At 45.7% G+C, this 22,743-nt stretch overlaps 1 protein-coding gene across 3 annotated transcripts in view; it reads left to right on the top strand.

Annotated features, from left to right (window-relative positions):
- Positions 1-22,743, top strand: part of LOC124794791 (palmitoyltransferase ZDHHC3) — a 118,916-nt gene that overhangs the window by 14,909 nt on the left and 81,264 nt on the right. For all 3 annotated transcript variants that reach the window (XM_047258443.1, XM_047258444.1, XM_047258445.1), the window contains exon 2: positions 10,988-11,108. In XM_047258443.1, coding sequence (XP_047114399.1) covers positions 11,028-11,108 — 81 coding nt within the window. In that variant the 5' untranslated portion in view covers positions 10,988-11,027. The remainder of the gene's footprint in view (positions 1-10,987; positions 11,109-22,743) is intronic.

Raw genomic sequence — 22,743 nt, forward strand, 5'->3', positions numbered from 1 at the left:
GATAAGCTTTCAACATGGTGAAGAGATTGCCAACTTGTACTAAATGATCAGAAATATAAAATTGGGCACATCACAAAATGAAAAAAAAAAACATAGTGTCCTATGACTACAATATATGTGAGGCACTATTGGAATGAGCCAACTCATACGAATACCTTGGTGTAACACTTTGTAGGGATATGAAATGGAATAATCTCACGGTTCCGTCTTGAGCAGGGCCGGCCAGAAATTCTGCACACGTGCGGTGCTCCTGCACATGTGCAGCTTCTGGGTCACAGCGTGCACGCCGCAGCCGTCAGCGTTCATGTAGTGCATGTTTCTACGCACAGATGTCACTCCTCTGTTACACAAAGTGCGAAATTGACACCTCGTCTGTATATCACAACCTGGGCTGTATCTGTAAGATCCGTTGCTTCATCGAGCGCAACAGAGAAAGCAACAAAGTCTTTAGCCTTATTTATTAGCTGCCTGTGCAGATCGTCGGCCATAGCAGTGATACGTCTTGTCACTGTTGGTTTGGATAGACCGATTTTTTGAAACCTGCTAACGTTCGTGGGACACACAAGTACTGCAGCATCAATCAGACACCCTTTCACAAACTCCCCTTCAGAAAAGGGTTTGCCAGATTGTGCAATTCTTGATGTGATTTTAAAACTTGCTCACAGTGAAGATTTAGTGTGGTTGCCATTCTGGATAACTGAAAATGGTACATATTACAGCGTACAGTAAAACAGACATAAATTTAACACAAGAAACTAAGAGTTCAAGAAGTATCAGTTACTTTGACATACAGTAAAATTGAGTTGATATGTCTCATCCATTTTCTTAAGGACATTTAATTTTGCTTGCCGTTCTTCACTGTTGAGTACACTACACTCATCTTTGTGATATGTATTGTAATGTCTTTCAATTGAAAACTTACGCTGGATGCCTATTGTTCGGCGGCACAGCAAACACTGTGGGTTTTCACCAACGGCTACAAAAAAGAATTGCAGTTCCCAGTCATTTTTAAACGACTGAGAACATAGATCTCCCGTCCTTTGCTTTTTCACAGTACTTGCCATTTCTCAGTACTTCTCTGTTAAGGTTACGGTCACCAGGGATAAACGAGACTGGATATGTTGCGCTCTTGCTTGTACCACAGGGAAGTGGAGCCGCCGCCGTTCATTTAGGACACACGTCTAATAACAGATGTCGCTGTCGCACACGTGCAGCACTTCCGCACGTCTGCACAGTGTGCAGCGTTTGGCCGGCCCTGGTCTTGGGTAATAAAGGTGGTAGACTTTGGTTTATTGTTAGAATACTGGGAAAGTGCAATGAGTCTATGAAGGAGATTACTTACAAATCACTTGCGTGATTGGTTCTAGAATATTGCTCAAGCCTGTGGGACCCTTACGAGATAGGACTAACAGGGGATGCTGAACATACACAGAGAAGGGCAGCATGAATGGTCACAGGTTTGTTTAATTCATGGGAGAGAGTCACAGAGATACTGGGGGAACTTAACTGGAACACTCTTGAAGATAGATGTAAACTATCCCGAGAAAATCTGTTAACCAAATTTCAAGAACTGGCTTTAAATAATTACTCTAAGAATATACTACAACCCCTACATATCGCTTACATAGGGATCATGAGGATAAGATTAGAATACTGCATGCACAGAGACATTCCAACATTCATTCTTCCTGTGTTACATACATGAATGGAGCGGGAAGAAACTGTAATAAGTGGACAGTGGAACATACCCTCTGCCATGTACCTCATGGTGGTTTGCAGAGTATAGATGTAGATGTAGAACTATGCCTGAAGGACACAGATCTTCCCTCCCAGCTCCTCTGTTAATCAACACTGCGGGTCCGGGGGTTAGAATAGGCCCGAGGTATTCCTGCATGTCGTAAGAGGTGGCTAAAAGAAGTCTCACATGTTTCGGTCTTTATGTGATGGTCCCCTGTAGGGTCTGACCTCCATTCTTTCAAATTTTTCTGAAGAGTGAGCCAATTGGGGTAGGGCGCCTTACATGGTGCATCGTGTCCATCGTGCATTGAGATCTTTAACCCAATTTCTCATTGTCACATTGCAGTCCTGTTCATTGGGGCATCGGGACTCCCGGCAATGGCCATCCTGCCAGGTGGCCTTTGCTGCGGTAAGGTGGTGCCCGTGAGGAGAGCCCCTGGTTGGAGTGGGTGGCATTAGGGCGAATGACACGCCATGAACTGTAGAACGTCGTCTCTTGCTGGTGGTCCACTGCCAGCAGGCTCCAAGTGAGCAAAGTCTAACTTCAATGCTAAGAAATATGACCCCAAGTCGTTCCCCTTGATGGCCACACCATGGGAGGAACGCCAGGCTAAAGATGGCAGGGAAGCTGATTTGCCCCGGTATCTGGTATGTACAAGAGTTGATAGGGAGTCGTTCATGTCCATGAAGTCTCAGTTTTTTGTGGAGCATCTGGAGGACAAGTTTGGGGAAGTGGAGGGCTTGTCCAAAATGCGATCTGGGTCAGTTTTGATAAAAACAACACCCTCTGCCCAGTCATGGGCATTACTCGCTTGTGGCAGGTTGGGGGATATTTTTGTTACCATCACACTCCATAAGAGCTTAAATATGGTCCAGGGTATTATATTCCACAGGCACCTTCTTTTGCAGTCTGATGACGAGCTGTGCACCAATTTAGAGTGGCAAGGTGTTCATTTTGTCTGGCGCATCCACCAGGTCCGAGGGATAACCAGGTTGGCACCGGTGCCTTCATCTTGGCCTTCGAAGGTGACACATTGCCCGAGAAGGTCAAGATGATGGTCTACCACTGTGACGTCAAGCCACATGTCCCTCCCCCATTGCTGTGCTTTAAGTGCTGGAAGTTTGGCAATATGTCTTCCTGCTGTACTTCCAGCCCCACCTGTCGAGATTGTGGATGTCCATCACATCCCAATACTCAATGTGCCCTGTCTCCCATCTGTGTCACCATTCATCTTGCTCGCCAGACTGCAGGATTTTACAGAAAGAGAGGAAAATCATGGAATATAAGACCCTAGACTGACTGACCTACACTGAGGCTAAGAGGAAATTTGAGTGCCTACATCCTGTGGCTATGACCACCTCATACGCTGCCGCTACGAGAACAGTTGTCGCCCCCATCAGTTCCTCGAATTCCTGACGCCTCTCAGAGCCGAGAGGCTACACCTGCCCCCTTGATGGTGGGGGGACACTTCCCTCCCTGTTGCTCCCCTACCACCTACTTCAACCGTAGGGAATTTCAGTCCCCACTTCTGAGCCAGAGAAGCGTAAGGCCTCTTCAGCTCCTCTTGCTAGGAAGGGGTCCCTTGGATCACTCCCTTCCCAGAATTCTGCTAGTGGAAAAGATGACACCTGCTATTTACTGAAGAGCCCAAAAGCAGCTGGTTGTAGGGCTTCACGCTCATCCTCAGTCCCAGAGAAAACCCAAGGAACTTTAACTCTCTGTCAGGGTTCATCAGTTGTAGTGGCTGGTGAGTTGTAGAGTCACAGACTAGGGGGCAAACCATACATTTTCAGTGTGTGAGACATCTGCAGAATGTGCTGGCCAGGGTATTGAGGTAGATCAGGACAATGTGGGCAACATGTAGTCTTGTGTTATCTTGCCGAAAGCTAACATCACCAGACCTCGAAGACAGGGCACAACTACCATCCATAACATGTATGAAATGTAATGACTGCTATCCAAATTACCGACTTAGTGAACCACAGGAGATATTGTTGTGTGCTCAGTGCCACCTCATACTATCCACCAAGTGCTAGTCCTGCATGATGATGACAACAATGCTAGCTGGCAACAGTTGTTCTCCTCAAACACTCCATGCATAGATATGGCCGTTGCAATGATGTACGCAGAACTGTTTCTAGTGTGAAAAGATGATATAGTGCCCCTCTTGTGTTCAGTGTTATCTTTGGTTGCACCACTGTGGGTGCACCTTTCCTCTCTGCTGCTGCGTAAAGGGAAGCTGAAGCAATGGTTGCCTTGTTGACAGTCTGTGATGTTCCAGATGTTTTAGCACCACCTGTGTGGTACATGTATTTCTGCAAACAAGCCCATTTTTTGACTCAATGTTTGTGATGTGACTGTACCATCCTACACAGGCAAGCAGGCAATATGTCTGTTCTATTGGGCACTAGTGTTTTTTTTTTCCTGTTGGATTCTGAGACATGTTGATAGACATTTCTCTCCCTCACTTGAGGCTACTCATGATCATCTCACAAGCAACCAGTATTTTATTTATTTCTTCACTCATCCTTAGACCATTCAGTACAACAGTATCAGATGTGTCACGTACATTACTGAAATAATATGTACATAAATAAAGCATAAACGAAGTAGGATAGGATTAGGAAAGGATAGGGCAAGGAGGTGGCCTAGTTAAAGGAACCATCCCAGCATTCACCTTAGAAACTTGAGAAAACCATTGAAATCCTAAGTCTGGATGGTCAGATGGATAATAAATCCCACTCCTCCAGAATGACAGTCCATTGCCTAAAGACTGGCATAGCCACGTTGCTCGGCTTACGATTATATAACAGTGCTGAAAGGTATAACACACACACACACACACACACACACACACACACACACACACACACGTGCTGACACCACATCTATGAAACTAATCCAGCATCAGATCCCTTCCCTGAAGAGGTGGTGAGGTATATTGCACTACATCTGAAACAGCGGAAACAGTAACTTATAGCAGAAACATTCTTTTGCAAAGACAATCACAGCACAGATGGTACCTCAGTTAACAGAATCAAAAAAACCGAACAGTAAATGAGGGTCTAGCAATCGTGTAAGCTAACATATTCACTTATTTTGTAGTAACACTTCTTGACATTTCATTCTCCGACCTCTTTATGTAAGTTGGCAGTGCATTATAAAGAGTGACACCGAAGTGGCTCACATGTCTTAAGAGTACGAGTTGTTTTATGTGTTCTGTATGGCGAGACTCACAGTTGTGCCTATTATAACTGTGGTGGTAATTGCAGTTGATTTGCAGGTCATCAATTCTGGCTCTAGTCATCGACACACTTTTATATAAGTACAGGGAGGGTATAGTAAGCAAATAGAACTTTTTAAATAGGGTTTTGCTGTGAGCCCTAGTAGAGCTGTGTGACAAGACTCAAATAGTCCTTTTCTGTAATGCAAAAATTTCAATTAGTTGACTATTCATTTTACCAAAAATCTATGTCATGAGCTTCAAGGGACTGGAAATAATCAAAATAAGCCATTCTAGCACCATCTTAGGACCAAATTTTAGAAATACACTGTGGAGCCAAAGAAACTGGTACACCTGCCTAATATTGTGTAGGGCCCCCGCGAGCCCACAGAAGTGCCGCAACACAACATTACATGGACTTGACTAATGTCTGAAGTAGTGCTGGAGGAAATTGACACTATGAATCCTGCAGGGCTGTCCATAAACCTGTAAGAGTACGATGGGGTGGAGATCTCTTCTGAACAGCATGTTGAAAGGCATCCCAGACATTCTCAATAATGTTCATGTCTGGGGAGTTTGGTGGCCAGCGGAAGTGATTGAACTCAGAAGAGTGTTCCTGGAGCCACTCTGTAGTAATTTTAAACGTGTGGAGTGTTGCATTGTCCTGCTGGAATTGCCCAAGTCCGTTGGTATGCAAAGTGGACATAAATGGATGCAGGTGATCAGACAGGATGCTTACGTACATGTCACCTGTCAGAGTCGTATCTGAATGTATCAGGGGTCCTATCACTCCAACTGCACACGTCCCACACCATTGCAGAGCATCCTCCAGCTTGAAAAGTCCCTTGCTGACGTGCAGGTACATGGATTCATGAGGCTGTCTCCATACCCACACACATCCATCCGCTTGATACAATTTGAAGTGAAGCTCATTCGACTAGGCAACATGTTTCCAGTCATCAACAGTCCAGTGGCAGTGTTGATGGCCAAGGTGAGGTATAAAGCTTTGTTCATCGAGGGTACACAAGTGGGCCTTCAGCTCTGAAAGCCCATATCAATGATGTTTTGTTGAATGGTTTGCACACTGACACTTGCTGATGGTCCAGAATTGAAATCTGTAGCAATTTGTGGAAGAGTTGCACTTGTGTTACGTTGAACGATTCTCTTCAGTCATCGTTGGTCCTGTTCTTGTAGGATCTTTTTCCGGTCACAGCAATGTTGGAGATTTGATGTTTTACTGGATTCCTGACATTCACGGTACACACATATAGCAAAATCCTGACTTCATTGCTGCATCCTATCGCTCATGCACCAACTACAGCAGCACATTCAAACTCACTTAAATCTTGATAACCTTCCATTGTAGCAGCAGTAACCAATCTAACAACTGAGCCAGTCACTTGTTGTCTTGTGTAGGTGTTGCTGACCGCAGTGGCGTATTCTGCCTGTTTACGTATCTCTTTATTTGAATACAAGTGCCTATACCAGTTTCTTTGACACTTCAGTGTAATACTCCAAGCAAAACATGCAGAACTGAATCTCTGGGAGAGTTCAATTACATGGTCTTTCCAGCTTGTCTTGATCAACATACACTCCTGAAAGTTTTGTGCATCATACCCTTTTTAACTTATTTCTGTCCAGTAACAGTTGGAGATCTTGGTTTTGATTCATCTTTCCAAATTGTATACCATTTGTTTCTTCATATTAAGGGTCAATCTGTTGGCATTGAACCACGAATTAAGGACATAAGGACTTGATCATTTGTAGACAGAGATTCCTTAACATTGCTCACTAGTGTGCTAGTGTCATCTGCATACAGTGTGATCTTGGCTGCCATTTCTGAGGTGTGTATGTCATTTATGTAAATAAGGAAGAGAAGGGGCCGAACACACTGCCCTTCTGTACATTGTTGTTGTTGTTGTTGTTGTTGGTTTTTTTTACTTTCTGTGCAGCAAATACTCATCTGATTTTATGATTAGAATGAGCTGATGTGAGTTCCACAACCTGTAATCTATTTTGCAAATGCCATTGAAACCATCTGTTTTCTATCCCTGTCATCGCCATTGCTTTCAGCTTATCTAAAACAACTTCATGATTAAGAGTATCAATGGCTTTAGAAAGATCTAAATCAACTACTACAGAGCTGCTGCTATCCAAGTTTATTACTATTTCATGTGTCTAATCCATTATAGCTGTTTCTTTTTTTTTGCCTATTCAAAAGTCAAGATGATTATTATTCGGTAGACTGTGGTCATTTAAGTATTGGGTGATTTGTTGTTTCGTAAATCTTTCAATTATTTTAGAGAATACTGAGGGGAGTGAAGTGAGTTGATAATTTTCAACTTTATGTGTATTACCACTCTTAAATAAAGGTATTAGTTTCCACATTCTTGATCTGTGGTGGAGCACTTCCTCAGTGAATAACAAATTAACACTGTGAGCCATGACCCGTGTAGTTTGTGAAGCAGTACAGATTATAAGTGACGCAGTACATCATCTACACCTGCTGACATTTTGCATTTGAGGCTTTTAATCACTTTTACTATTTAATATTCACTAATTGGAACTAACCTTATGTCATATGTAGATGTATGATACCTAAGTTTAGCCTGATATGCAAAATTTAAATTAAGTGTTTGGGAAGCCTTTGTAAAGTAATCAGTTATGTAATTTTGCAGGTCTCTTTTGCCAATATTGATATTATTCGAATTTGTAGGTATTGTTTTTTGATCTTTCCTATTTCCCTTTTTTTAGTGTCCCGTAGAGGTTTTGATTTATTGCCTGACATTCTTATTATGTTGTCATTTCTAATAGTTTTGACTTTGCAATTATCTGCCGATAAACTTTCTGCATATTTTATAAACTGGAGATCTGTTGATCTTTTTATTTGAGAACTGGGCTTTTTAAAGTCCTACAGGAAATCTTAATGCCTGATGTAATCCAATGTAGACTAGTGTAATGTGCTGTGAATACAATAGAAAGAAAGATCCTTTATCATTTAGCTACAATATAGCAGGTCAGCAACTGGAAGCAGTTAATTCCATAAATTATCTGGGAGTAGGCATTAGGAGTGATTTAAAATGGAATGATCATATAAAGTTGATCTTCGGTAAAGCAGATGCCGGACTGAGATTCATTGGGGGAATCCTAAGGAAATGCAATCTGAAAACAAAGGAAGTAGGTTACAGTACACTTGTTCACCCACTGCTTGAATATTGCTCACCAGTGTGGGATCCGTACCAGATGGGGTTGATGGAAGAGAGAGAGAGAAGATCCAACGGAGAGTAGCGTTCTTCGTTACAGGATCATTTAGTAATCGCGAAAGCGTATCAGAGATGATAGATAAACTCCAGTGGAATACTATGCAGGAGAGACGCTCAGTAGCTCGGTACGGGCTTTTGTTGAAGTTTTGAGAACATACCTTCACCAAGGAGTCAAGCAGTATATTGCTCCCTCCTACGTATATCTTGCGAAGAGACCATGAGGATAAAATCAGATAGATTAGAGCCCACATAGAGGCATACCGACAATCTTTCTTTCCACGAACAATACAAGACTGGAATAGAAGGGAGAACCGATAGAGGTACTCAAAGTACCCTCCGCCACACACTGTCAGGTGGCTTGCGGAGTGTGGATGTAGATGTAGAATTAGATTTAGTGATCTGACATGAATGGACTCTGGCCAATTTCCTTGGAAAACTCATTTCAAAATTGGACATGAATATTGGAGAGAACACATCAGATGCATTGTTACTATCTGACTGCAAAAGCCCTTCTCACCAAGATTGATTACTTAGATTTCCAACAAAACTAGTGCAGTTTCCCACAGTAAAGTTTCTTTTGTCTTACACAAGTACTTTCCCTTTTCTTCAGAGGTATAGCTGGAATTGTAAGGATGAGGGCATTATGATTGGATGGCCGTAAGCCATGTTAATAATTTCTATCTTTGTGGTGTCTACATTAGAAAATATGTTGTCTATAAGACTTTGTTTTATTTGTTATTCCTGTGAGGCTGTTTATAAGAGGAACCTGTGGAATACATTAAGAAAGAGTTTCCTTGATGCAGATTCATTCACAAAGTTTATATTAAAAGTCCCCACTGACAGTTGTAATGGCTTTTTAGTAAATGTGATGTCCAGCGGAGACTCCAATTTATTAATAAAGGTGTCTGTGTTCCCACTAGGTGCTCTATATACTGCTATAAAGCAACTGAACAGCAGCAGATTCAAAATGTTTTTCAGTACTCAATGCTTCTGCCTCACCCATCCTTTTATATTCCACATTAGATTTAAGAAAAATACAAACGCCAGCAGCTGTGACAGCCTACCTACAAAACTGTCTACCCAGATTATAATAATTAATGTTAACAATTGCTAATTTGAAATCACCACATGAGAGCCCCATGATAAACATACAGTCAATATTGGCATCATCAACTGCCACTGCAACTTCAGGTTCAAAACATTTTTTTTTTCTCATACTTTCAATACCTTAGCTTGAAGTATGAAAACCTCTAGAACAGAGACAAATTTAACTCTCACTTTGTTGCCGTGTGATAGCTGATGCTGTTTTGAGGCAAGATACCAAAAATCCTTGTGCATTATGGGTTTTCTGCACCTTGTAGGCCTTCCATTTGGCTGCATCGTAATGCTCTCAGCAGCAGATTTGGCATTTGTTGCTTGCCACCTTTGTGTTATTGCAGTTTTAATGGTCAGCAATGTGTTATCTCCTGCCCATGATGAGGACTGTGTGACTTGAAAACCCTGAATAGGCTGAGGTTAAAAGTGAGCAGATCAAGGTTTAACCCAGCAAGATGGGGCTACACTGGCAAAAAATATTGTGACTTTGGAACCTGCCTCCGTTGTCGAGATCACTGAGACATGCCTGTGCAGTGCCGGTTGACTTGGAGGAAACTGGTTGAATCCTGCTGATGGAAGAAATTTTCATCACCTGTGTTTGGCCTGTAAGTGTATGAGAAGTGATGGAATGCAGTTCATGATTATCAGTCTCTGTACTGATGTCGTGAGTAATATTCCATACCCCTCCATGGTGTCTCATTGAGAGAGGGAATGTGACAATGTTGTAGGTGATCCATCCATCAGATGAGGACATTAAGCTTGGTGGTGCTCTTGGTGTTATTCAAGAATAATAGTCTGTGTGCCACCACTGAGTTCCTCTCTCTCTCTCTCTCTCTCTCTCACTCTCTCTCTCTCACTCTCTCTCACTCTCCCCTTCATCCATAACATGACAAAAACATCACCTGTTCAAACACTCATTACTGTCATCCACATGACAGAGGTATACACTTGACATTTCTTAACAGGTTGCAGGAAGCAATGGCAAACCACCACCTCTAGGACTTTCCCTATGACTTCAGTGTGGGATTCCCACATCTGCCTCCCAACCGCCATGTGATGAGTGTGGGACTAAGACCTGACTCATGCATACAAACTTCAACTTTTAAGCGATATGCAAGATTTTGGGAAACTGGTATTTTGTGTAAAGTTGTATAGCAGGTGCTCCTTTAAGGTTCTATAGATTGTTACACTTAACTGCCAAAACATCAGTCCTTGATCATATTTCTGGTTAATAACTAGAATACATTTAGGATAAACCATTAATTCACTACCACATACACATGTAGGGCTCAGAATGAAGTTTTATAGTATTGCACAGAAGTCTGTAGAAGTTACAGGTAAGAATTTAGCACAAAATTGAAAACTCCCATATATTTAAAAACGAAGTAAAAGAGTATGGTACTTTGTCGCTCCTATAATTTGTCAGACTATTGGGACTCAGGGCTGTAAATTCTGCTGAACTCTAATGTTTAATAAACTAGTTTTTGACATTGCAAACACAATCTGTTGTAAAAATACTAATTAATTAACTGTTACTTTTCACATTGTATTTTGTATGTAATTGAATTTCAGATATTCTGTATCACAATTAAAAAACAATTAAAACACATTAAATTTTCTGACATACTCTTCAAAAACTTTTCTTATTATAATAATTATTTCTTACAGATGAGAAAGTGGTGATCTAGAAGAACAACACAGATGAAGGATGGAATATGAGTATTCTGCTTTCAGGAGGGAAGCTGATACACACAATACTTGTTGTGGTGGTTTAGTGTGGTGTATTAAGGTTAGTAGACTGCTGTTCTTCCATTTCAGATGCCTATTATATAGTTACTGTTGTTTACATTTTCTTAAACTGTGTATAAGTAATGATTATTATTAAATATAAGTGTTATAGTTGCATGTTGAGTGGCTCACTGTCTGATGGAATGTAATTTCAGCAGCTTATTTGTTAAATATGAATAGGGGAGTTGGGATGTAGGAATTTGGGATAGCAGGGTAGGATGACTTTGTGGTTGGAGCAGAGGTAGTGCAAGGAGGCTTGGGTCTGATTTACATGATTCTGATGGAACTTGAACAGATAGAGGTCATTGGGGAAGGATGGCTTGGAGGCAGAGATCGGTAATTTGATGGTCAAGCAACAATGCAGGATTGGGATTGCATTCTGGCTAGGGATGGGGGAATTACCCTATATCTTTTCTTCCATGACCACCTTCTCGTCCAACTGCAGGCATTTGCTACCCCCATCGAAGGTAGGGCTATCTACGAAACCAGCCAGGTAGTCTACTAACCTAATTGTGACCACTGTGCGCCATCATGTATGGACATGACCACTAACAGACTGTATGTCTTCTTGAAGGGCTATCCCAAACTGTGACAGTTGGACCACCCAGTTGCCAAGCAAGCTTTGTGAAATGATGTGCTTGATTTCAGTGACTGATGCGCAATCCGCGCACCACCAGCAGGTTTTCTGAATTACACTAGTGTTAACACTCGCTGCAATATACCCTTTGTTCCTGTACCCCCCCACCCCCACCCCCCACCCCTCACCCACTGCCCCCACCTCTCCCCTTGGCCTCAAACTTCACTAGTACTGTCCCTCACCTGCCTCTATTCCCTTCCCTGCCCCCAGTCCTGCGTCATACGTTTTAAGTCCTTCTGGCCCACCTGCATAAGCATTTCTGCTTCTCTGCTTCTCTCTTCTTCACTTTTTCCCCCCAGCACAGCTGCCTGATGCTGCACCTATCAGCACACCATCATGACCCCACTGCACCTATGCTCACTCCCCACAGGCAGTACTGCACTGTCTTCCATCACCCCTACCCTTCCATCCCTCCTCTTCCCCATCCCACACCTCTTCTGTATATCCACGGCCCACCCCATCTGACTTTGCTGCTCATCACAGTCGGGCCTTTGTGTCTGGAGACGACATTGGCTATGTGTGTATGAGTGCCTGTCTGTTACTCAACACCTTCTCTATGTGTTGGATAGCTATCACATCATATTGTTGGTTTATGTACAAGGTAGAGATGATGGTTAAAAACACTGCTACATCAAATTGCTGTAAATGAGTATTAGAGTACTTAGGGCACATATTAAAAGGTAATGTGTATGACACCTGCCATGCCATTGTGCACTACTGGCCATTAAAATTGCTACATCAAGAAGAAATGCAGATGATAAACGGGTATTAGTTGGATAAATATATTATACTAGAACTGACGTGTGATGACATTTTCACACAATTTGGGTGCATAGATCCTGAGAAATCAGTACCCAGAACAACCACCTCTAGCCGTAATAACGGCCTTGATACGCCTGGGCATTGAGTCAAACAGAGCTTGGATGGCGTGCACAGGTACAGCTGCAATGCAGCTTCAACACGATACCACAGTTCATCAAGAGTAGTGACTGGCGTATTGTGACGAGCCAATTGCTCGTCCACCATTGACCAGACGTTTTCAATTGCTGGGAGATCTGGAGAATGTGCTGGCCAGGGCAGCAGTTGAACATTTTCTGTATCCAGAAAGGCCCGTACAGGACCTGCAATATGCAGTCGTGCGTTATCCTACTGAAATGTAGCGTTTCACAGGGATCGAATGGAGGGTAGAGCCAAGGGTTGTAACACATCTGAAATGTTACGTCCACTGTTCAAAGTGCTGTCAATGCGAAGAAGAGGTGACCGAGGAGTGTAACCAGTGGCACCCCATACCATCACGCCTGGTGATATGCCAGTATGGCGATGATGAATACACGCTTCCAATGTGCGTTCACCGCGATGTCACCAAACACTGATGCGACCATCATGATACTGTAAACGGAACCTGGATTCATCCGAAAAAATGATGTTTTGCCATTCGTGCACCCAGATTCGTGTTTGAGTACACCATTGCAGGCGCTCCTGTCTGTGATGCAGCGTCAAGGGTAACCGCAGCCATGGTCTCCGAGCTGATAGTCCATGCTGCTGCAAACGTCGTCGAACTGTTCGTGCAGATGGTTGTTGTCTTGCAAACGTCCCCATCTGTTAATTCAGGGATCGAGACGTGGCTGCACAGTCCATTACAGCTATGCAGATAAGATGCCTGTCATCTCGACTGCTAGTGATACGAGGCTGTTGGGATCCTGCACGGCATTCCGTATTACCCCCCTGAACCCACCGATTCCATACTCTGCTAACAGTCATTGGATCTCGACCAACGCAAGCAGCAATGTCACGATACGATAAACCGTAATCGCAATAGGTTACAATCTGACCTTTATCAAAGTCAGAAACATGATGGTATGCATTTGTCCTCCTGACATGAGGCTTCACAACAACGCTTCACCAGGCAGCGCTGGTCAACTGCTGTTTGTGTATGAGAAATTGGTTGGAAACTCTCCTCATGTCAGCACGTTGTAGGTGTCGCCACCAGCGCCAACCTTGAGTGAATGCTCTGAAAAGTTAATCATTTGCATATCACAGCATCTTCTTCCTGTGGGTTAAATTTCGCATCTGTAGCATGTCATCTTTGTGGTGTAGCAATTTTAATGGCCAGTAGTGTAATTATTTGATTGCTCCCTGGTAAACTCCTAATCCAACTGTAAATTGTACACCACTTAACACTCCCCACTTAATTTCCATACTGGTTCTTTGCACCATCCTCAGAAATGGCTGCAGACAATGGTATAGTTGAAGAGTCAAAGAGGCACACTTAAGTTTTCACAGGAACATTACAGTTTATATCCACTATTGTCATAAATAAGTCTGTTTCCATGGCCAAAGTCTTCTCCAGCTTGCCTTTAGTCATATGTTCTAACACAGGGTTCTCGCCAAAAAATGATACACGCCTAGGCTAGATGACAAACTTTGACTTTCAAAAATTAAAAATTCCAATAAAATCACCACTATTGCTACACATACCATAAGTTACTGATCTGTCCATACATGTCTGTGAACCTTTGTGCCTAACTTCTCTATTTTGTGAGCTCAGAATAATGCCCAAAATAGTTTAATATTTGCCCTTTCTGTGAATCTACACATCAATTTAGTGCAGTGTATGACAGAACCTCTTGTGATTATCATATATCTCTTAATATATAGATATATCTTCCCCACACATAGTATTCATAAGACAGATTTCAAGAAGAGTGTAATAATCCTGTTGGGTATTTGACAAGATTTATTCCAACGTTTACGAAGCGCAGCTACAGAGACAATGCATAAGAAATATTTCTTGCTACACATAGCGACCAAAATAAAAAAAGAATAAACAATATTATGACTACATAATGTCTCATAAACTTCTTTGACAAGCGGCACTTTGCAGCAAGATAATTTTCCACTATCGCTATAGGATCCCACACCCCCTCCCCCAGTGTCAACGATGTTGTTGCTTGAATTACACACGACATCCTGACTGCGTAACCACTTGAGTTGCATTGCAGTTGTGCCGATTCTTGCAGTGTCACCAGTGCAATTGGTTAACCTCGGTTGCATGGCGCCTGCACTTGGGTGTGGGATGGGAAGCTGTGCTGACATGTTTGTATTGGCTTGTCCAGTTGCCTTGTCCCAGCTGGTGGAAGTGGTGTTGTAACTAGGCTTTAGTCTGTCAACTGAAATTGTCATGAGGTTACTGCGAACATCCACTTCGAATTGTTTCTTGCCCTCACTGAGCACATTGTAGGGTCCTTCATAAGGTAGCTGTAATGGTTTGCGCATGGCGTCGTGCTGAATGAAAACTTGTTTGCATCTTGACAGGTCATGGAATACAAATGGATGATGAGACTGTAGTTCTCTAGGTGCCATGAGGCACAGTTGCCATATGTGCAACCACAATTTCATAACAGAGTCTGAGGCTTTGATCACATCGCTACGAGTACTGCTGAAAAATTCACCTGGCAGACGAATTGTTTGTCCATACACCATCTCAACTACCTTGGCTCCCACATCCTCCTTTACAGCTGCACAGATGCCCAGTAGTATGATAAGTAGTGACATGGTCCAACGTTGTGAGTTGTGACACCATGAGGACACCTTTAACTCTTGATGCAGTTGTTGCACAAGTCCATCTGCCACTGGGTGGTACACTGTGGTTTTAATCATCTTTATTCCAAGCAGCGAAGCGAGAGCCTTGAACAGATGTGAGTCGAATAATCTACCTTGATCTGTCCTGACGCATAGGGGAACACCGATATGGGCAACCCACCCACAGAAAAAGGTGGTAGCTAAAGTCTCTGCTGTGATGTCTGCCATGGGAAAAACCTCTGGCCAACGTGTGAACTGATCGATTGCGGTCAGACAGTAGATAAGCCCTTCAGATGGTGGGAGAAGTCCTATGACACCCAAATGTATATGCTCAAAATGTTGATTGGGTGGCAAAAATGTGCCAAGCGATGCGTGAGCATGTCATATAATTTTATTGTGCTGGCATGCGGTGCACTGATATGCATAAGCCTTGTAGCCTGCATTCAAACTTTGTCACGCAAAAGTTCGTTTGACCAGCTTGGTGGTTCCGAGGACTCCTGGGCGTGACAGCCGATGCAATGAAGCAATGGCTTGCTGGTGGAAACCCTTTTTCACAAAAGGACACGCTCTTGACATTGATACATCACAGTATATACAGACATTTGATGCTGGCAGCAGATGATGCTGGAGCTGTAGACCAGCGGGTTCTGCCAAGCTCTGTATCAAGCTGTTGTGCTGCTGTGAGGGCTTCATAGTCCACAGCCTTTGTGATCTCTTGAATGCATGGTAGAGCAGCAGCTGGCACATTCTTCTCACCGCTGATGTGTTCAATCTTGGTTGTGAATTGTCCAATGAAATCTAAGTGGCGTAGCTGGCATGGTGAGGCTGTTGTAACTGCGGCCAGGACGGTCGCGGGATAGCAAAGACGGAAGGCGCGGCGGGACCCGCGGAGAGGCCCGTGAACAACAACACAACAGAAGAGGACAGACGCGACCAATGTAGGATGGAACGAATACAACAAGACCGAACAACAGAGTCACAAGGAAACAAACTCGTACATGAACCAGGAAGAAAGCAGTCTAGCGCAAGCGAGGTGTAAAGCGACGTAAGCGAGATTAGACTGACTGGATGAGTGAGTGGCCGGCGCTTAAGTACGCTATCAGGGGCACTGCTATTGGCCACTGGGACCTCGTGTTCCACTGTGGCGCCCCCACACTAAAAGCGGGCCAGGAGGCACGTGCCGCCACAGCTTAAGGTGCGATGGTGCAGAGACCTCTATGGTGCAGAGACCTCTATGGGTCTTCGACGTCCATGATGTCTGGCACGGATTCAAATTCCGCGATGCACGGTACTAGATCCCTCCCCCCTGAAACTTGCGCGTAGGGGCGGAAATGCCCCGGACGGTGCCGAGGTGGGCGGCAGTGGGAAGAGGAACTGGGCGTATCAACCGCTAGCGGCGGGGAGGAAGGGATGCCCGAGGTATCCATGACAGCCGATCCAGAATCCAGGGTGGGGGAGGGAGCTGCCAATCCACCCGGAGGCAGAGAGAGTCAGCAGCAGGCCTGTGGGGAGATGGCAACTGGGGGCTGGGACGGTGACTCGAGGACCACTTCCGTACCCGAAGGAGGTAGGGAAAGAGACGGTGGCGTGAGTCCCGTGGCAGCACGAGGACGGAGCTGATTATGATGGCGGCGCTCTGTCCCTGTAGACGTCTGCACCGACGTAACATACCGTCTATGGGCCGTGACGATCGTGGCGAGTGTCCAACCCACCTTGTGCCCGTACTCGTGGGCCCACATGGCCATGCCAGGGGCATACCGCTGCAAGGGCCGAGAGCGGGGTCGGGAGGAGGACGGCAGCAGCAAATGGAGCAGGGTCTGCGGCTGTTGCCCATGAAGGAGCTCTGCCGGACTGCGACCGTCAATTGGCGTAATGCGATAGGTGCTCAAAAACAGGGTGAGGGCGGATCTGGTTGGAGATGTGTCGACCGCCTTAGTCAACTGGTGTTTAAAAGTGCGGACAAGCCTGTCCGCTGCGCCATTGGACGAAGGGTAGAAAGGGGGGGCTACGGATATGCTTGATACCGTTGGCCTGACAGAAGTCGTGGAAGGAGGGTGATGTGAATTGAGGACCATTATCGGAAACCAGTTTGTGGGGCAGGCCCTCAATGGCGAGAACATGGGCCAGGGCCGTTAGGGTAGCCTCCGTGGTGGTGGATGCCATTCGGACAACATATGGATATTTGGAGCAGGCATCAACGATGAGTAACCACATGGACCCCAAAAACGGGCCCGCAAAATCGACATGGATGCGATCCCAGGGCCGGCGAGGCACAGGCCAGGGTGCAAACGACTGAGGGGGGCTTGCCTGGTGATGCGCACAGACAGTACAGCCACGGACCAGGCGGCGCTCAGTATCGTCATCGGTGCCAGGCCAATAAACATGCCGGCGAGCCAAAACTTTCATATGGGACATACCCCAGTGCCCGCGGTGTAACAAACTGAGCATCCAAAATCCGCAATTCCGGAGGGATGACCACCCAGTGGGCATCTGACTCCATGGCCAACAGAAGGAGATCATCGACCACAGAGAGCCTGTGGGACAGGTGGTGCCAGGGGCTGAAATCAGACTGCATCTGACGAGTAACATAGGATGGCCACCCGTGGACCACATAGTTGAGAACTTGCCACAAGACAGGGTCGCGGCGGGTAGCCGCAGCAACGTCAACAGCCATAAGAGGAAGACCGTGCAGCACATCCCGGCGGGCGGAATCAATGTGAAAGCAGATGACCACCTGTTGGTCAAAGGCAGGATTGGGGCCCACTGGGAGACGTGACAAAGCGTCCGCATTAGCATGGTGGGTGGTGGGCTTATACTGGATGGTGTAAGCGTAATTACGTAAAAACAATGCCCAGCGCTGGAGACGTTGAGCCGTCCGCTCGGGAACGTGAGAGTGGGGTCCAAAAAGTGTAACCAAGGGTTTATGGTCCGTCAGGAGGGTGAACTTTGCCCCAAAGAGATAGGAATGAAATTTTTGGACGGTGAACACGATCGCCAGGGCCTCCTTCTCAATTTGGGAGTAGTTCCGTTGCGCTGGGGTCAACATCTTAGAAGCATAAGCGATGGGCTGTTCAGAGCCATCGGCATCCCGGTGCGTGAGGACGGCCCCATTGCTGTCTGCCGACGCATCTGCTGCCACAACCAAGGGGCGGTCTAGAGAGAAGCGAGTAAGGTAAGGGGTGGACTTCAGCATTGCCTTTAAATGGAGAAAAGCCTGATCACAGGCAGGAGTCCAAACAGAAGGTACCCCTTTGCGATGCAAGTGATTGAGGGGTTGAGCAACGGAGGCAGCCTGGGGCAAGAACTTTAAGTAATAAGTAACCTTGCCCAGAAACACCTGCAGTTCCGATAAGTCCTTGGGACGAGGAAGGGCCTCAATGGCCGCGACATTATGACCCGAAGGGCGAATGCCATCTTTGCTAAGCCAGTGGCACAAGTATTCCACTTCCGGTTGAAAAAAACGACACTTGTCCAGCCAACAGCGTAGACCAGCAGACTGCAGAGCGTGAAATAAGGTGCTGAGGTTTTGTAAATGTTCCTGGCGGGAACGCCCAGTGACCAAGATGTCATCCTGATAATTCACACATGCAGGGATAGGCTGGGCAAGCTGCTCCAGGAGTTGCTGGAAAATGGCCGGCGCCGAAGAGACACCAAAGGGAAGGCGCTTGTACTTATACAGTCCGAAAGGCATGTTGATAACCATGATGTTCTGAGATTCGGCATCCAAGGGCAACTGGTGGTATGCCTCAGCCAGGTCGATCTTGGAAAAATACTCTCCCCCGGCAAGCTTGGCAAGAAGGTCTTCGTGCCGGGGAATGGGGTAAGTGTCAACGAGGGACTGAGCATTGACTGTAGTGCCGAAGTCCCCACACAGCCGAAGGGACCCATTGGGCTTCCGTATGAGCACCAGCAGTGTCGCCCATGCACTATAGGTGACAGGTTCTAGCATGCCAGCAGCCTAGAACCGATCAAGTTCCTGCTTGACCGCTGGCCGTAAGGCCACCAGAAGGGGCCGGGCCCAGAAAAAGTGAGGCTGTGCATCCGGCCGGAGGGTGATGTGCGCCTGAAAGCTGGAGGCACATCTGAGATCTGGTGCAAACGACGACGCAAAAGCGGAGCACAGATCGTCCAAGTCCTGAAAGGGAACAGCCGTGGAAACAACCTTAACTTCGTCGGAAATTGAAAAGCCAAACAGTTGAAATGCATCCAGGCCAAAAATATTCGAAGCCGACGGATGGTCGACGACAAAGAGGGTAAGGAGCCGCGGGCCATGCTTCTGTGTCGCCTGGACGACGAACTGCCCACGAAGGGGAATGGAACTGTCTCCGTAGGCGACCAAACGGCGAGAGGGAGGCGACAATGCAGGGGAGCCCAGCCGTGTATAGGTCGCCATATTAATCAGGGAGACGGTGGCCCCAGTGTCGACCTGAACACTCCTCTGTGAAAATGCGGACTGTGAGGAAAAGCTTCTGCGCCGATGGGTCATCCTGTGGGACGGGGCAGGGCGGGATCGAATCGAGCGACTATGACAAACCGATTGGATGTGGCCCTCCTTGTTACACAGCGTGCGCGTTTTCCAGTGGTGGGGACAGTCAGCCCGCGAATGGGCAGTAAAGCACTGTGGGCAAGGCGGAATTGGGCCGCGCGACCGGCAACGAGGGGCGATCAAAGGTGCCGATGCCATAGAGACGTCGGAACATGAAGAGTCCAGACGGCGCTGGCCACTGTCGGCCGGGCCACGTCGACGTCGCGAGGGCGAAACCCGCCAGGACACCGCGATCGCTGCCACCTGCGGTCGCGCCATAAGACGCTCATTAGCCGCTTGAGCAATTTCTAAGGAGTGGGCAATGCGGAGAATGTCTTCCAAGGAGTGGTGTTGAGTTTCAGTGCCGCAGTACGGACCTCAGGATCTAGAGCCAGCTGAACCACCACATCCCGGATGAGGGTGTCTGCATACGAAGCCGTACACTGCTGATTGGTGCATGTAAAATCGCATCGATGGCTGAAGCCCTGCAAGTCCGTGACCCAGGAACGATACGATTGACCAGGCTGTTTATGGTACTGGTGGAACTCCAACCGAGAGGCGACTGAGTGGTAGTGTTGGGAATAATAGTTTGTCAGCAAAAGGCAGATCTCCTGGAAAGAGAGAGCCACAGGATCGGACAATGGTGCCCATTTGCGGAGAAGAAAGAATGTGTTCGGAGAGGCCCAAGACAAAAACAACGACCGCTGCAAGGAGTCGTCTGTGACTTGAAAAGCCGTGAAATGTTGTTTCAGCCTATGTAAGTAGGTTTTACAGTCCTCTTTAGCGTCATTAAAGGGTGGAAACAACGACGGACGCGGGAAAGCATCGGACACTCGAGGATCCTGAAGCTGCTGCGGTAACGCGTCCCGGGCATCGACTTTGTCCGTTAGCAACTGCAGTGACTTTTGTAAGATGTCTAACTGGAGCTGCTGCTGCTGCATGAGCTGCTGCTGCATGAGCTGCTGCTGCATGAGCTGCTGCTGTTGCTCCAGCAGACAGACCAACTTCGCCTCCATACCAAGAACGACCACCTTTTACCTCGTCGCCAAAATGTTGTAACTGCGACCAGGACAGTCGCGGGGTAGCAAAGATGGAAGGCCCGGCGGGACCCGCGGAGAGGCCCATGAACAACAACACAACGGAAGAGGACGGACATGACCAATGTAGGACGGAACGAATACAACAAGACCGAACAACAGAGTCACAAGGAAACACGAACCATGAAGTAAGCAGTCTAGCGCAAAGCGAGGTGTAACCCGACATAAGCGAGATTAGACCAACTGGCTGAGCGAGTGGCCAGCGTTTAAGTACGCTATCAGGGGCGCCGCTATTCGCCGCTGGGACCACATGTTCCACTGTGGTGCCCCCACACTAAAAGCGGGCCAGGAGGCACGCGCTGACACAGCTTAAGGCACGATGGTGCAGGGTCTTCGACGTCTATGACGTCTGGCGTGGATTCAAATTCCGCGACGCGCGGTACCAGAGAGGCTTTGTCAGGTTTTTCTTCAAATGCTTACATGAGAGGTTTCTGGTCCGTAAACAGGGTGAATTGTTGTCCCTCAAGTTTGTATCAGATCTTCTTAACAGTGTCGTATGAAGCGTGCAGCTCCCGGTTGTTTATTTTATTTATTTATTTATTTATTTATTGTGCCGTGGGACCAAATTCAGGAGAAGTCTCCATGGTCATGGAACGAGTCAATACATGAAATTATAACACGATATTAGAAACAGATAAAATGAAATATAAAAAAACATATTCAGGTGACAAGTCGTAAATTTAAATGAAGAAATTCAACAATGTAACACTGGAATTTGCTTAATTTTTTAGCTCTTCCACGAGCTCCTTGACAGAATAGAAGGAGTGAGCCATAAGGAAACTCTTCAGTTTAGACTTAAAAGAGTTTGGGCTACTGCTAAGATTTTTGAGTTCTTGTGGTAGCTTATTGAAAATGGATGCAGCAGAATACTGCACTCCTTTCTGCACAAGAGTCAAGGAAGTGCATTCTACATGCAGATTTGATTTCTGCCTAGTATTAACTGAGTGAAAGCTGCTAACTCTTGGGAATAAGCTAATATTGCTAACAACAAACGACATTAAAGAAAATATATACTGTGAGGGCAATGTCAGAATTCCCAGATTTCTGAATAGGGGTCGCCAAGAGGTTCTCGAACTTACACCACATATAGCTCGAACAGCCTGTTTTTGAGCCAAAAACACCCTTTTTGAATCAGAAGAATTACCCCAAAAAATAATACCATACGACATAAGCGTATGAAAATATGCGAAGTAGACTACTTTTTGTGTTGAAGTGTCACTTATTTCAGATACTGTTCTAATGGTAAATAAAGCAGCATTTAGTTTCTGAACAAGATCCTGGACATGGGCTTTCCACAACAGCTTACTATCTATCCGAACGCCTAGGAACTTGAACTGTTCCGTCTCGCTTATAATATGCCCATTCTGTCTGATCAAAATATCGGTTCTTGTTGAATTGTGAGTTAGAAACTGTAAAAACTGAGTCTCACTGTGATTTAGCATCAAATTATTTTCCACAAGCCACGAACTTATTTCATGAACTCCATTATTTGTTACTGTTTCAATATTACACACAAGATCTTTCACTATCAAGCTGGTGTCATCAGCAAACAGAAATATTTTTGAATCACCTGTAATACTAGAAGGCATATCATTTATATAAATAAGAAACAGCGGTGGCCCCAGCACCGACCCTTGGGGAACGCCCCACTTAACAGTGCCACAGTGGGACTGAACATCACTACCACTCTCAATATTGCGGAGAATTACCCTCTGCTTTCTGTTCTTAAAGTAAGAGGCGAACCAATTGTAAGCTACTCCCCTTACTCCATAATCGTCCAACTTCTGCAGTAATA

This window comes from Schistocerca piceifrons, chromosome 4, assembly GCF_021461385.2.
Source record: "Schistocerca piceifrons isolate TAMUIC-IGC-003096 chromosome 4, iqSchPice1.1, whole genome shotgun sequence".
Classification (NCBI taxonomy): domain Eukaryota; kingdom Metazoa; phylum Arthropoda; class Insecta; order Orthoptera; family Acrididae; genus Schistocerca; species Schistocerca piceifrons.